The sequence below is a fragment of the Lepus europaeus genome, chromosome 5, assembly GCF_033115175.1.
Source record: "Lepus europaeus isolate LE1 chromosome 5, mLepTim1.pri, whole genome shotgun sequence".
NCBI lineage: Eukaryota > Metazoa > Chordata > Mammalia > Lagomorpha > Leporidae > Lepus > Lepus europaeus.
Window position 1 is genome coordinate 103,960,002 of NC_084831.1, and position 15,674 is coordinate 103,975,675.

Sequence of the window (15,674 nt, forward strand, 5' to 3'; positions counted from 1 at the left end):
GTGGCTGGGGTTTTGCTGACTGGAATGGCCTGGCTGCCCCCACGCCACCCCCGTGTCTCTTGGTTCAGCTCTTGCAAGAGCAGAAAAACACTGTGTCCTGAGACTCTCTTCCGTCAACCCCTTGAGCCTCAGGGCCCTCTCTGCACCCTCTTCTTCCCTGGGTGCCTGTAAAGAGGGCAAAGCCTGAGACGTCTACAGGAAATAGTTGGAGAGGCTTCGGGCATGGCCACAGTCTGAGTCTCCAGCTCTCTGGATTGAGCACCATCCTTGCTCTGGGCCTAGCACGCTATGTTGACTCTTTATCGGGACTCAGTTTGGAGTGTGGAAGTGGCATGAGCTCACGCTGGAGGCTGTGAGCTCTGTCCTCACCACTACAGAATGGGACAAATGCAGAGGGTGGGGGCCAGGGAAGTTAACTCTTTTCCCAGGAAAGAGCCAGGCCTGGGTTGGGGATGGTGGAGTCTTCAACCCTCAGAAGGCAGCCACGGTGGTGCCCCTGGGTGGCACGATGCTGAGGGAGGCTACGAGGGGCAGCCCAGAGGGGCACGTGGGGCAGCCCTAGGAGTCTGCTTTGGCTGTGGGAAAGGCTGGGAGGGTGAAATGGTTAATGGTTTGTTGAAAAACAGGGAGAGTCCCCCCTCCAGGGGCCCAGCTGGCTGCAAAGCCAGGAGCAGAGGCTCCAAGGCTGATGCAATGGGGCCCGCCCTGCACACCAGAGAGGGTGAGGAAGGCTCCCACCCAGCAGCAGCCTCCGCATCACCAGCAGCCGCCACTCTCTCCTCCAGCTCCAACAAATCAGCCTCAGGGCAGGGCCTTTGGGGCAGAAGGGATAAACCCTGATGGCTGAGCTTGGGGAAATTGCAGCTTGGCTGTCTGCATCCAGTCCCAGTGCCTGCCCAGTCCAGGCGATTCCCTGGGCACCCCTCTGCAGGCATCCTAAAGGAGCACCACCAAGGTACAGCCTGGCCAACCCAGGACCCTTTCTGCTTCTAGTCCCAGGGGTGAGTGCCAGGGAGGGGCTAGGAGGGCTGTGCCTGGAGAGGCAGATGGGGTGGTGCAGCCACCGATCCCAGCAAGCTGGCACCTCCACCTCCCCCGTGCACTCTCCACTATCTGGGGAGAGGGTGTCTTCCAGGGAGACAGAATCCCAGAGCTTCTAAAAGACTCAGGGCAGCTGCAAGGGTGGGCAGGTGCCTTGGATTCTGAACACAGGCTGCTCTGCCCCTCCACACCCCAGGACCCGACACAATCTCAGGAGTGGGGAGGAAGGACTCTGGGGTGGGGCCAGGCAGCAGGGCATGGAGGAGTCAGGAGGAGCAGCCTTCCCAAGGCCCAGGTCTGCTGACAAAGTTCTGCTAATGACTCTAGGTCTGTCTTTTCTCCAGTGAGATCCCTGGCACCTGGCGCAGCTCCTGACACAAAACCGATACTCAATAAAAATAACTGAGCAGGCAGAGACTGAAGTCCCAGGCCAGTTTCACAATGTCTGCTTCTTTGTTAAACTCCTTACCTTCCCTCACACCACACATACACACGCATATAAGGAAAATGCACAAAATGACACAAAGAATCATCTGAGCACATTCCTTGAACATCATTTGCAATTACTGGATGCCTCCTTGGCCTTCACTTTCATGGGCTGCATTAAGTGGGAGACACACCAGGATCTCTGATTTGGCCAGAAAAAAGCACTGAAGTGGGGCTGGCATTGCGGCACCAGGGGTCAAGCCATGTCTACAGCATGGGCATCCCATACAGGCCCATTCCAGGTCTGGCTGCTCCGCTTCTAATCCAACTTCCTGCTAATGTGGCTGGGAGAGCAACAGAATATGGCCCAACTGCTTGTGTCCCTGGCACCCATGTGGGAGACCCAAATGGAGTTCTAAGCTCCTGGTTTCAGTCTGTCCCAGAACCAGCCATTGCAGCCATTTGGGGAGTGAACCAGAGGATAGAAGACCTCTCTCTCTCTCTCCGTGTCTTTCCATCTGTCACTCTGCCTTTCAGAGAAACAGAATAAAAATCTTTATTTAAAAAAGCAGTGAAGGGGCCGGTGCTGTGGTGCAGTAGGTTAATCCTCCGCCTGCAGCGCCGGCATGCCATATGGGCGCTGGTTCTAGTCCCGGCTGCTCTTCTTTCAATCCCACTCTCTGCTATGGCCCGGGAAGGCAGTGGAAGATGGCCCAAGTGCTTGGGCTCCTGTACCCACATGGGAGACCTGGAAGAAGCTCCTGGCTCCTGGATTTGGATCATTCCAGCTCTGGCCATTGCAGCCATTCAGGGAGTGAACCAGCAGATGGAAGACCTTTCTCTCTGTCTCTCCTTCTCACTGTAACTCTAACTCTCGAATAAATAAATAAAAAAAATCTTAAAAAAAAAAAGCAGTGGAGGTGGTTGGCACTGTGGCACAGCAGTGGGTTAAAGCCTCCGCCTTCAGCACCAGCATCCCATATGGGCACCGGTTTGAGTCCTGACTGCTCTACTTCTTATCCATCTCCCTGCTAATGTGCCTGGAAAAGCAGTGGAAGGTGGTCCAAGTCTTTGGGCCCCTGCATCCACTTGGGAGATCCGGAAGAAGCTCCTGGCTCCTGGCTTCAGATTGCTGCTCCAGCCATTGCGGCCATTTGGGGAGTAAACCGGTGGATGGAAGACTCTCTCCCTCTGTAACTCTTTGAAATAAATAAAATAAATGTGTTTAAAAAAAAAAAAAAAAGCAGTGGAGGAAGTTTCACAGGGTTGCTGGGTACCCCGGGGCCAGGGCAGGCCCAGGAAGCAGCAATGGTTAAAGGATGGGGAGGTTTCAGTTCTCCTCTTCGAGGAAGCACAACCCAGTGCAGACCAGCACTCTCCACCAGCGATGACCACCCTTATTCCTGCCCTTCTGGGAAGCACAGCGCAAAGACAACTGCAAATTCCCAACAATCCTTCCTTTCCCCTCCAGATTTTTAGCTGGACTCACATTTTAGTGACTTATAACTTGCACAATATTTGGGACATACTCAAAGTTCTTTTGTATGTATTATCGGATGGATTAGGTTATTGCAAACCCCAGATGAAGAGCTCTCACTCACCCTGTGGTGCACGAGAAAGACAGAGGTCCAGAACGGTCCAGGGCCCCAGGGGCCGAGTTAGTGGTACAGTAGAGTTGAGCCCACGTGTCATTCCACCCAGATCCCCAGTTTCAACTACACCCTCAGCTTCCCCAGGAGCTAGCCATCCTGAGACCCAGGCCCAGGGCCCCAGGTCCCCTGTAGCCAGAGGGTGTTTTACCCCAGCCCTTTTCACAGCCAGGACAAATGGCGCCACTGCCTACGTGTTCACCCACTTTGCCTGGCAGGACCTGGTGCCGTGACCCAACTTTGGCCATTTTGCTTCAAAGCTGTTCCCGTACCAGCACTCCAAACTCTGCATGCTGCACTTTTGGAAACAACTCAAGTGCCCAATGATAGGAGAGCAGTTAAGCAGACCGTGAATTCAGGAGGAAGGAATGCTGGCGCAAGGCAGACAACACTGTGTAAGTGATCCTGCTATGTGGTCATGTGGTTTTGAAATAGTGTAACTTGAACAAAGCAGAACACAGAAGGACACAGACCTCCTGTTACAGGTGTGCGAAAATGAGCTTCTGCAAATGCACAAGGCCAGACATGAACTTAGAATGATGAAAAGAGAGCGTTTTTGCCAATGTCATGGGTTTTCTTTCCATAACATTAAAATAACAAATAAATACTATAACATAATTAATATGAGGGATCTTCAAAAGGCTTATAGAAATATGCATTATCTTTTAACCTTTTAACTCCATTTTCTCAAGGAATTTTTTTTTCTTTTTTTTTTTTTCTTTAAGATTTATGTATTTATTTGAAAGGCAGAGTTACAGAGAGAGAGAGATCTTCCATCAGCTGGTTCACTCCTCAAATGGCTACAACAACTGGAGATGGGCCAGGCCGAAGCCAGGAGCCAAGAGCTTCTTCTGGGTCTCCCATATGGGTGCAGGGGCCCAAGTACTCGGGCCACCTTCATTGCTTTCCCAGGCCATTAGCAGAGAGCTGGATTGGAAGTGGAGCAGCCAGGACTCAAGCAGGCACCCATATGGGATGTTAGTGCCACAGGCAGAGGCTGAAGCTACTACGCCACAGTGCCGGTCCCTAAGGACTTTTTTCAAGCTATATTTTATTTATTTGAAAGGCAGAATGACAAATGAGAGGAAGCAGGGGAGAGTGAAGAGGGAGAGGGAGGGAGGAAGAGAGAGAGAGAGAGAGAGATATTTCATCTACTGGCTCATTCCCCAAATGCCCACAACAACCAGGGTTGGGCCAGGTGGAAACCAAGGGCCTGCAACTCAATCTGAGTCTCCCACATGGGTGGCAGGGACCCAAGTATATGGGCCAACATCTGCTGCATCCCAGGCACAATAGCAGGTAGATGGATAAAGTACAGAGTAGCCAGGAATTGAGCCAGGCACTTCAGTATAGGGTGTGGGTGTCCACAGGTTAACCTTTGGTGCCACAATGCCTGCCCTGATAATAGCAGTTTTAAAAATCAAGTCCAGGGGTGGGTGCTATGGCACAGTAGGTTAAGCCTGCACAACCCATATGGGCGACAGTTCATGTCCCAGCTGCTCTTCTTTTGATCCAGCTCTCTGTTGTGGCCTAGGAAAGCAGGGGAAGATGGCCCAAGTCCTTGGGCCCCTGCACACATGTGGGAGACCCAGAGGAAGCTCCTGGCTCCTGGCTTCAGATCAGCTTAGCTCCAGCCATTGTGGCCATCTGGGGAATGAACCAGCAACTGGAAGCTCTTTCTCCCTCTCTCTGTCTGTGGTTCTACCTCTCAAATAAATAAATAAAATCTTAAAAAAAAAAAAAATCAGGTCCAGCCCCATGGTTACAATGCGTACTTCCTGTATTAAAGTAACTGAGTTCGATGAACACCTCCAGCTTCCTACTAATGCAGACCCTGGGAGGCAGCAGGTGATGGCTCAAGTATTTGGGTTCCTGCCACCCATGTGCAAGGCCTGGGTTGAGTTCCTAGTTTCATCCTGGTCCAGTCCTGGCTGTTGAGGGTATTTGGAAAGTGAACCAGTAGATGGGAGCCTTCTTGCTCCCTCTCTCTCTCTGTATATGTGCCTCTGTCTCTGTCTCTCCCCCTCTCTCCGCCTCTCAAATAATTTCATTTTTATTTTTTCTTTTTTATTACTTTCCATTTAATATATTGTGATTTTTTATATCTAAATTTTTTTTAAAGTTCATTTTTTAAAAAGTCCAAAGAGGGACCACCAGCACCATGGTATAGCAGGTTAAGCTGCCGTCTGCAATGCCAGCATGCCATATGGGTGCCAGTTTGAGTCCCACCTGCTCTGCTTCTGATCCAGCTCCCTGCTAATGTGCCTGGGAAACCAACAGAGGATAACCCAAATGCTTGGGTCCCTGCACCCACATGGGAGAACCAGAAGAAGCTCCTGCCCCTGGCTTCGGCCTGATCCAGTCCTGGTTGTTGCAGTCATTTGGGGAATGAATCAGGAGATGGAAGACATCTCTCTCTGTCTCTCTTCTCCCTCTCTGTAACTCTGACTTTCAAATAAATAAATCTTAAAAAAAAAAAAAAAAAGAAGTCCAAAAATAGACACACCTATGCTTTTTAAAAAAAATAAGAAGAAGTTATCTCAGGCCGTGTTTTCTACTCAAAGGCCTTGGCATTTTTACCCTTGGTCCCAGTGGGTTCTGCCTCAGGTCTCTGAGCAGGCAGCTCTGATGATGGAGGAGGCCAAGCAAACCCACAAGGAAGATAGCCACTGGGGCCCTTAGAGCCAGAGAGCCCTGAGCGGGCCACGTGTGTTTCCTGGCCCTGGCTGGCTGGATCTGCTATCTGGTTTCCACCCTGTTTGCCCTTCTGCTTCAGGAATGGCCCCAAGAGGGAAATCTGAGAGTTCAGAATAGCGGGCAGATAAGAGAACCCTAACAGCTCAAGACCAGGATCTGTATCAGGAGCAGCCTTCAGGCACTTCCTTGGGCCTCCTCTCACTGACAGCCTCATGACGCTAGGTGACAGAAACGCAGCTTCTCCGGCCAGACTGCCACAGCCCCAGCTGGATACCCAAGCCAGCTGAGGGGAAAGGTCACTTTAGACCACAGCTTAGGGTTTGAAAGAGTGGACCCTGTTCAAAACCTGCTGGGTTTCTGGGCTTGGGAAGGAATGTAGGGACAAGGCCCTGGAAAGACTTGAACTTCCCAGCACAGCAGAGAAGAATCTGGCTCGGGGCAGCACTGTGGTGTAGCAGGTGCCAGATCATGTCCCAGCTGCTCCCCTTCCAATCCAGCTCTCTGCTAATGTGTGTGGGAAAGCAGAAGATGGCTCAAGTGTTTGGGCCCCTGCATCCACATGGGAGACCTGGAAAAAGCTCCTGGCTCCTAGAATCAGCTGGGCCTAGCCCTGGCTGCTGTGACCATCTAGGGAGTGAACGAGCAGATGAAAGATCTTTCTATCTCTTCCTCTCTCTGTCTCTCCTTCTCTGTGAAACACTTTAAAAATAAATAAATAAATATTAAAAAAAAAAAAAAAAAGGAGAATCTGGCTCCCCAGAGTCTACCAAGGAGGGCTGGAGGGCGGGGGATGTGAAGGGAGTTGCAGGGGGAGCAGGATTGATGGCCATGGGTCCAGGGAGCTTTGAGGGCGAGGTGGCCATGAAGAAACCCCTGGTACAAGACAGTCAGAATAACTTCTCAGAACACTTCAGACATGGGATTTTAAATTGTTTGCTGTATGATGTAAGCTGTCCCCTGTGACCCACAAACCTCCATTAAAAGCTCTGCTCCATGTCACAGCCTTATTTTCATGGTTGCTTTGGACTAGGGTTGGGGGTGGAAGGAAGCAGGGACTGAATGGACAGAAGGAGCTAAAGCAGCAGTCACAAGACCAGAAGAGTGGCTAAATTTCTAGAACCAGCAGAAAACCGGAGCCAGGGGTAACCATGAGAGCCCAAGCACCCCCAGCAATTCACAGAAGTCCTGGGGGAGGGCACTGGACTTTCCACAGGACACGGGAATCACAGCCAATGTCATTACCATCTTAAAGGACAAGCAGCCTCAGCTGACCATAGCCCACAGACAGGATTCGCCTTTCCAGCAGAACTAAACCTTGCAAAACATGCATGCGTCACGTGCACCTTCGCCTCGACACGAGGACTGCACACAGTAGGGCCCAGGCCAGGGCGTGAGCGACCCCAGAACGTCCTGGATGCCCTCTGGGGGCCCCTCCCTCCACCTCCTGCTGGCCAAACTGACCCATGGGCCCTGTCCCAGAGACTGCTCCGCGGCAGCTCTGCGGACTGAAGGTCTTGTAAACAGGCAGGGCCCAGGAGGAGAGGGTGGTGAAAGAAGTCACAAAGGGCTGTGTGGACACACCAGACCGCTCCGATTCTGGGCTGCCCCCTGTGAGGTCAAAGAGGCGAACGCTAACCCTGTGGGAAGGCGTTTCGGGTCCGAAGAGCCTAGCAGGCGGGGCATTGTGTCAGCGGGCTGTCTCCGGCCTTGGATGTATCCTAGGCTCCCAAGCATCGCTCTTACGCCCCTCTGAGGCCTCGCCCGGAATCCTGCAACCCGGGGACCCTCGGCGGCGCGGCACCCTCGCGGGAAAGGCGCGCTACTCACAGGGCTGATGGTGCCACCTGCCGGCGCAAAGTGTTCGGCTCGCCCTGGGAGCGCCTAGCCACCAGTGGGAAAGAAGGAGGGCGTCCTCTGAGGCCCAGCCCAGCGTGGTGACGTCAAGGAAGAATGACGTTTCTTCCCGCCTCTTCCCCGTCCCCGGAGCTGCCAGTACTTGACGTGGCGTCACCGCCCTCTACCCTTACTTTGCGTGCGTGTTTGCGTGCGGCGGAGGTGGCGGCGCGGGCAGGTCGGAGCTCCGCGCTGGTGCTTCTGCCGCTGCTGCTGGGGCCGCCGTCGCCTTGCGGCTTTGCGGGCTGCTGAGCCGGGGAGGCGCCGGCCACAGCACCTGACAAGCCGGCGCGGCTCGGCGCGGGGCCCGGCGGGAGGGTGGGCGAGCGCGTGTCGGAGGGCGCCGCGCGCGCGGGCGGGCGTGAGCGCAGGAGGCGGGGGCGGCGGGACGGCCGCAGGCCTGGCCGGCCGGGGGATGTCTATGCCTGACGCGATGCCGCTGCCCGGGGTCGGGGAGGAGCTGAAGCAGGCCAAGGAGATCGAGGACGCCGAGAAGTACTCGTTCATGGCCACCGTCACCAAGGCGCCCAAGAAGGTGCGGGGGGCTCTGGGTGGCGGCGCGGGTCTGGGCTCCGGCCTTGCGGAGGGGCGCGAGCCAGCAGGAGCCGGGGCGGGGGACGGCTGGTTGGGGCTTGAGGTCGGGTCGGGGAGGATCGGGGACCCCAGAGGTGTCGTAGGCGGTCGTCGGGGAACCGCCTCGGGCCTGTGCCGGGCCGAGAAGACCAACCCTGACCTGGCTTTCCTTTGTCCCTCGGCCCTAGTCCTCTGGGACCCTTTGGAAACCCGTCGGAGCCGGGCCTTCAGTTGGCGGCCGATTTCTGGCTGAAGGGCCTCGGAGCTGAGAGTGGGAGGGGGACAGCCAACTTGGCCGATCCCTGAGACCAGCCCCGGGGGTTGAGGATGTGCAGAAATCCTTCTCTCGGGTGGGTGGGTGAACTGGCAGAGCTGCTGCGAGCAATCCTTGGGAGCAGCGACCGATGTGTCCCACACGGCTGCGTGTCTCTGAACCGCAAGAGGAGAGTGCGTGGAGCTCGCTCCGTTATGCAGGTGACGGCGGCGTGCGCTTGACAAGCAACTGGGATTTGCACCTGCGGTCTTTAGTTGCTTGCACGTCCGTGGCACGCTGACGTGTGGAGGTTGGTGACGGCAGACGGTGGCACGAATGCAGGTTGCTCCTGGAGTCGCGTGTGTGCATCAGTTAGGCATGCCAGGAGACAGAGCTTGGGTGGGTTGGAGGGGTGGGTGCTAAAGAACGGTTGCTCATTCTCTGCCACCCTTCCCGAAGCAGAACGAGTTGAGTCTTTCGCGCTGTGGGTTGAGCTCAGAGGACACCCTGTGCTTCTCTTGTACACCATAACCTTTGGAGGCTTTAGGCTAACTGGCTCTCTGCAGGGTAGGATTGGGATCCCAAGTGCTTTCTAATCATTTACTGCCAACCACGTCTTGACTTTGCACATACCTGGCACGCAGTTAACAGCAGACCAGAGGTGACCTTTCTGAAGCCAGAGAGAACCGGCAGAAGTAGTTCCTCCTTGAGGGAAGACAGAGTGATTGGAGGCTGCCTGCCCCTGCGGTGTTTAACGCAGTGCACGCCTCTACAAGCTGCACGGAGCAGTTAGAGTTGGCGGGCCCCTCGCACTTGAACCACTTAAGCTGTCTTAAGTGGGAGAGATGGCTCTCTCGGTTTTTTCTTAAGGGAACCAGTGTGCAGCCACAGACTTGAAATGCGAGGTAGAAAAGACAAGTCATCGCTGTGTGCTTCAGTTCTGTTTTCTCACAGAATTCAGGTTTTTATCCACAAGGCCTTGGAGAGATCATGGCCCCTGATGGTCAGTGTGAGGACCCTTCGTGTTTAGGGCTGTCAGTTGAACCGGCTGCTTTGTTGGGGCAGTGACCATCTGTCATTTTTCTCTGTGCTGTGAAGAACCGGTTGCAGCCCTGGAAGGCAGGATGGAAGGCCCTGGGACCTCAGTTCCCTGGGCTCTTCCTGTGCCCCGGCTCCTCCTCTTTTGTCTAGCTGCTTCAGAGTGCCAGGTATTTGCCTGTGTTCTTGCAGGTGCCACTGTTGCTGAGACAGAAGTCTGCACTGGGCTCCTAAGCTCCCGTGCAGTCAGGGATTCCCATTCACCATTTTGTCTGTCGTGCCTTGCTCTGTACCTAGCACATAGAAGGTACTCAAATATTTATTGCCCACCTGGCTAACTGGTAACTGAGATGTCTGTGTGGCTGCCTATCAGGAATAAATACCCCCTTCCTCTCTTCTTCCCAGGATATTGTTCATGTGTCTTAACGTCAGGCCAAGTGCTAATGATGGTAGAGTCTCCCATTCCGTTAGCTAACAGAAGCAGTCTCTGCTGGGAATGAGGGGGAAGACCCTGTTGCGAGTTTCTGTTTGCTGGCGAACATGAACGTGCCCCCCCCCCCCCCCCCCCCCCCGTGTTCCTTGTTTATCTCGTTCTTTCTGAGCTGTATTGTTTAGCATTTGCGCAGCACTTCAGATGACAGTGCTTTATGGTGATTAATGGAAGGCATTTATTTAGTTAATGGCTCGGTTGAAGACCAGTCAAGGTCGCATCGGGAGTCCAAGAACTTCAGCTGAATAGGCCATTCTGACTGAAGTCACTTTGTGCCTCCGCCATGCGTTGATAACGTGAAAGTGTGGGAAAAGCGTGAGGCACAAACTGAACCAGTGAGAAACAGGCCGGTTCCCGTGCTGCAGTCTTTCACCGGTGAGGGTTCCGGCCTGGCTCTCGACCAAGAAGTCCTTGGATCCTGCTGAGCGCTGAGATCCCTCTGGAGTTGAGGCCGTTCTTGGTGCCAGAGGAAGTAGGCTGCTCCAGGGTGACCTTCACGGTCCGCAGTCGGTCCGATCCAGTCTTTGGTGGTGAGCTTTTACTAACTTTGTTTGCCAAGGACTAGAATGAACAGCCGTCAGTTAAAAGCGTAAATGTCTGGTTTCTTTGGCTGCAGTTGCAACCTTCTCCTTGTGTGTGCCTTGGGGTCTGCTGCAGTGCCATGGGTGTAAGAGAGCTTTGCTAGCTTGAGTCAGGATTTGGGATAAACAGCCAACTAAACAGGTACCACCTTACATGAATTTGCCTGTCTTCCTCAGTTTTGTCTGAAACAGGAGGAGATGGGGGCATGTTGGGAATGAAGATAGCAAAGATAATTTTTAGATGTCTATCAGTATGTTCCTACAAGCAGGAAGTCAAAACTGTGGAAAGAAGGAAAAAGCTATGACTAGGCGTGAGAGCTTAGAGTTGAGGAGGTTGATGACCGCAGGCAGCCGGGCAGTCAAGGGAACCCCAGGGTTGCCGTCTCCTTGGCAGGCCTTGGAAATCAGACGTGGCAGATGCTCAGGACGGTAACTTGTTCTGATACAGAGTTCGAGAGGAAATTTTCACGGACGCATATTACTAGCTGTGGTATGATTCCCACGGTAAGGCTTGTTCACCACGCACTCACTGCTGGTTTCAGACGACGTGCCTGAGAAAACGGGTGGTGACAGTAGGAGGCCTTCAGTTCTGAGGGTGCTGTATGTTGTACCGCAGCTGAAGCAGATCCTTGCTGAATGCTGGCCTTTATCAGTCGAACCGGGGAAGTCATCCGGCTCCCTGTAGACAGTGGCTCTCTGTCCCTCTTTCTACCTGCCCTTGAGACTTGAGGCGCTGACACTGTGTCCAGTTGGTCCCTTATTCAGGGAGTCAGCCCAGATCGCCCACTTGTTCCTGGAACCACTGCCGCCTCTGCAAGGCCATTGGGAACCTGATTGTTTTCTGAACTTGTGAACGTTTCCCAGGGACTGTGACTGATAGATGAGGCCTAGGACATTTGCACCCAGACCTTTACCACCAGCAAAATACAGAAAAGGAGAACACAAAAAGAAACTACTCTAGCGTGTCAAATATTCTTTATTTGTATAATGCAGATCTAGCAGTCATTCATCAAGAGTCAGCCTGAGACGCGGGCATCCCACATGGGCACTGGTTCAAGTCCCAGCTGCTCCACTTCTTATCCAGCTCTCTGCTATGGCCTGGGAAAGCAGTAAAAGATGGCCCAAGTCCTTGGGCCCCTGCACCAACGTGGGAGACCTGGAAGAAGCTCCTGGCTCCTGGCTTCAGATCAGCTCAGCTCTGGCCATTGTAGTCATTTGGGGAGTAAACTAGTGGATGGAAGACCTCTCTCTCTCTCTAATTCTGTATTTCAAATAAATAAAATAAATCTTTAAAAAAGAAAGTCAGCTGAGACTTAGGAAGCACCCTAAGTACAGGCCTGAGCACTGTCTGGGTGGTAACCAGATCGCTGGGATGCAGGAGGCCCCTTTTCTCCCTACTACTTCCTGGTGCAGTCGTAGAGAATTGACACCGGCGCTTCTAAGAATCACTGAGAAAAGAGGCTCTTCTCTACATCATTAGCATCTCTTGATTCTCTTTAGAGTGGCCGCTGTGGTAGTTAGCACGGAACAGGAGACACGGATGTAAGAAGATGCTGTTGTTTTGGATTTCCCTACAGATATTGATCTTTCTTTGGTTGAACTGGTTACACATTGATTTCCAAGTTATGTTGTTCCAAGTTTCTTTAGACAGCTGAGCTTGTAACAGAGAAATCTGTTGATTATCTAGATCCCTTGCTGGCAAGGTTACAAATGTGTGCCTTTGGTTTCATCAGGAGGATGTCACATGGATCCAGTGTGTCTTATCCCGTGTAATATTCTTGTGAAGTTGTCATAAAGGATATGGTGACACATAGAATCACGGGGCACTTCAGTGGCCTGTAACACCTCATAGGCATTTCCTCTGCTACCTCAAGTAGTGAATGACCTGTAAACAATCACTTTAATGCCCTTTGGGGGCTCTTACTTAGAGGAACTGATTAGTAAAGGAAAACAATTTATGCCTGTTTCTCAAAGTTTGGGGATGTGAGTATTAAATTTTTGTAAAGAAGGGCTACCCTCATAATGCATAATTCAGTCTGATTCAGAACTGAATAATCATTCGGAAAGCATCTTACTGAGTTGAGTCAGAAGCATCCCCGTTATAGGTAACATTTGCACTGACGTCTGAGAATCCAGAGTTGCAGACGAGATCTTACCACAAGTTTTTCTTCTGATTCTTACCAACACTATCAGTACCTTCTGTAAGGAAAGCAGTTAGTAAAATTTGCATAAAATTGGAATTACCTCTTCTCTGTGTCCATGTTCCCATTTGACTCTCTCAAGTAGTTCTCTTTCTATAGCACTGTTGCTTAACTGTTATGTAAGACCTCATTAACTTCTCCATTTGTTCTTACAACCCAGTAGTAGTAGCCCAGTCTAAGTTCACCACTTGATTTTGGGGGTAAGTTCACTTTCAGTGTCGACAATCTAATAGCTGGATAAAATTATTTATCCTGGATAAATTATTATCCTGGATAAAATTATTGACCTTGGATAAAATTATTTAATGGCTGTGAGTCTCCTTTTTAGTCCCCGTAAAGTGAGGAATGAAGATATTACTACTACTTAGATTAGCTCTGAGAATTAGCATGTAGTAAAAGTGTTTATTCCTTTATGGCTACAGTGACCATCTCTCCTTGTCTGCTGATACAGTCTGGCTTGCGCTCTAATCCCAGGGTGCTGTCCAGTGATGGCTCCTTGCACTCTTAAAAGGACCCAGGTTTATGTGGCCACCCTATTTATAATTTTCTGGATGATGTGACAAAAGGTCAGATGAGAGCCCAATTTTGAGATATTCTTAAAGAGCCAAATCAGAAGTGTTTCTGTTGGAATATTTAGGTAGGAAAATAATTTGCCCTGATTTAATTTTCCTTTATGTAATGCTCATACATGTTGAACACTAAGTTACCTGTTTATTACCAGGGGTTGCATAGACAGAGATGTGCGGTACGTCACCTGTCCCCCTACACAACCTCCCCTAACACATCATACAGTCTTAGAATGTGGTGTCTGTCAGATACTGGGCTAAGCTGAGTCCAGGAATTTTTCTTCAAGCTACAACAGGTTTTTTGGCATTGGGCCGAGGTGGGGGGCAGTGGGGGTCCTCCCAAAACAATTCTTGAATGATACAAAACGTTCCAAAGGCTCTTCTCAACTGTGACTTTAGCATTTCGCATAGCCACCTTCAAATCCAGTCCTTCCCTCCCCACACACAACCCAGGCAGTTCTTCCTGCTCCAAATAGCCTGTTCTTAATTATTTGTAACTGATTGTCCCCTGCAGAAATGTGTGGCCTTTGCTCCACAGCAATTACAGAATTAGGGTGGAGCTCTCACGCCTTTGTTGAGATTCAGACTGGTTTCATTTTTGTTTCTGTCTCTGTTCAGTTTTTTTGAAAGATTCAGCCTGGTGGCTTAATATCAGAATGGCTAGAATGATTGGTACTGCATAGCAGTATACAGTGGGGCTTAATCATTTACAACCCTCACAAGACATAAAGTAAAGAAGTTTAATGAGCCACCGGTAAAAAGTCGTATTTGCAGTCCTGGGGTAGAGAGTAGAAGGACTTTGAGAGAAGCAGGAGTGTGGGACTGTCGGAGCATGTCCTTGCTTTAGGATGGAAGCTCCAGAGCCTCGGCTCACACGCCTGGGTGCCTAACCTGCAGAGCTAATGGGCTTGCCGCGTACTCCCCTGCCAGCCCGAGCCAGTTCACATCTTGGAAAGGGACACCCTGTACTCAGTTGCATGATGGCATGAGGCTTACCAAACAGGAGGGGTCTAGAGCTGCTTGCTCTTCCGTGCTGTTCACCTGGTTCCTGCTGCAGCCTTAGTTCCTGACATCTGAAAACTGCCCAGAAAGAGCAGTCCTGCGAGTGTCCCATAGCGTCAGTGACCCCCACTAAGCCTTTGTGCTCAAGAAGCCAAGGAAGATGCTCTGCTGATCTTCAGTGGGCCACAGCCCGGGGGAAGCCAGCTGATGAGTTGATGAGTGCAGGGGCTGAGGTCGGGAGAGCTAGTTGCAACCTTGTTTCATTCAAGTAGATCCCCTGCGTGAAGCTGTTCACATTGTGTTTGGAACATGGACAGGATTTTCAAAGTTCTGTGTCTAATGCATGCTCCCGATACTTGTTAGCTGTGTTAAGGTGAACCTTTGGGGCTTAGGTTTCCATGGGCATAGTGGGAATTACTTTATCCCTTTTCCCCAGGACTGGTTTGACCTCAAGGTCAAAGGTTTTGGTCTGTGACCTATTTTCATTCTGGTCCTCGGAGCCTAAAATTTTAAAATGACCTCTCAGAAGACTTAGTAGGGCAGACTCTGATCTGTCCCTCTAGGTAGCCCTACTCTGTCTCCCCCTCAAAGGCTTTAAGGAAAATTTATTTGGGCTCTCCAAGACTGTTAGCATTATTTTGGAGGTGTAGAACAGAGACATTCACCTTGTGTTTTCTAAATGCACACCCCCATCTTTGATTTCAGAAGAGAAGCCAGTCAATAGACAAATTTGCTGGAAGACTGAAACAGGCTTTTCTGGCCTTTTGGAGGGAATGCCGGATTAGAGACTGTAGCACAATGGTTCATAATCTTTGGCGTCATAGATCCCTTTAAGAATTTTATGAAAATAATGGTGCTTCCCTCAGGAAAATTCAGGAGCACAAAAATATGTATACACTGGGGCCAATGCTGTGGTGTAGTGGGTAAAACCACCGCCTACAGTGCTGGCCATCCCATGTGGACGCCAGTTCGAGTCCTGGCTGCTTCAATTCTGATCCAGCTCTCTGCTCTGGCCTGGGAAAGCAGCAGTAGATGTCCCAGGTCCTTGGGCCCCTGCACTCATGTGGGAGACTGGGAAGAAGCTCCTGGCTTCAGATTGGCCCAGCTCTAGCATTGTGGCCTTTTGGGGAGTGAACCGGTGGATGGGAGACACCTCTCTCTCTCTCTCTCTCTCTCTCTCTCTTTCTCTTTCTGTGCCTCTCAAATAAATAAATAAATCTTAAAAAAAAAAATACATACACTTTGGGAGAACTTCTGGGACTCC

General features: G+C 51.4%; 1 protein-coding gene across 2 annotated transcripts in view; it reads left to right on the forward strand.

Moving 5' to 3' along the window:
• Nucleotides 1–8,077: 8,077 nt before the first annotated feature.
• Nucleotides 8,078–15,674, forward strand: part of AHCYL1 (adenosylhomocysteinase like 1) — a 43,385-nt gene continuing 35,788 nt past the window's right edge. For both annotated transcript variants that reach the window (XM_062191931.1, XM_062191932.1), the window contains exon 1: nt 8,078–8,241. In XM_062191931.1, the coding sequence (XP_062047915.1) occupies nt 8,122–8,241 (120 nt within the window). In that variant the 5' untranslated portion in view covers nt 8,078–8,121. The remainder of the gene's footprint in view (nt 8,242–15,674) is intronic.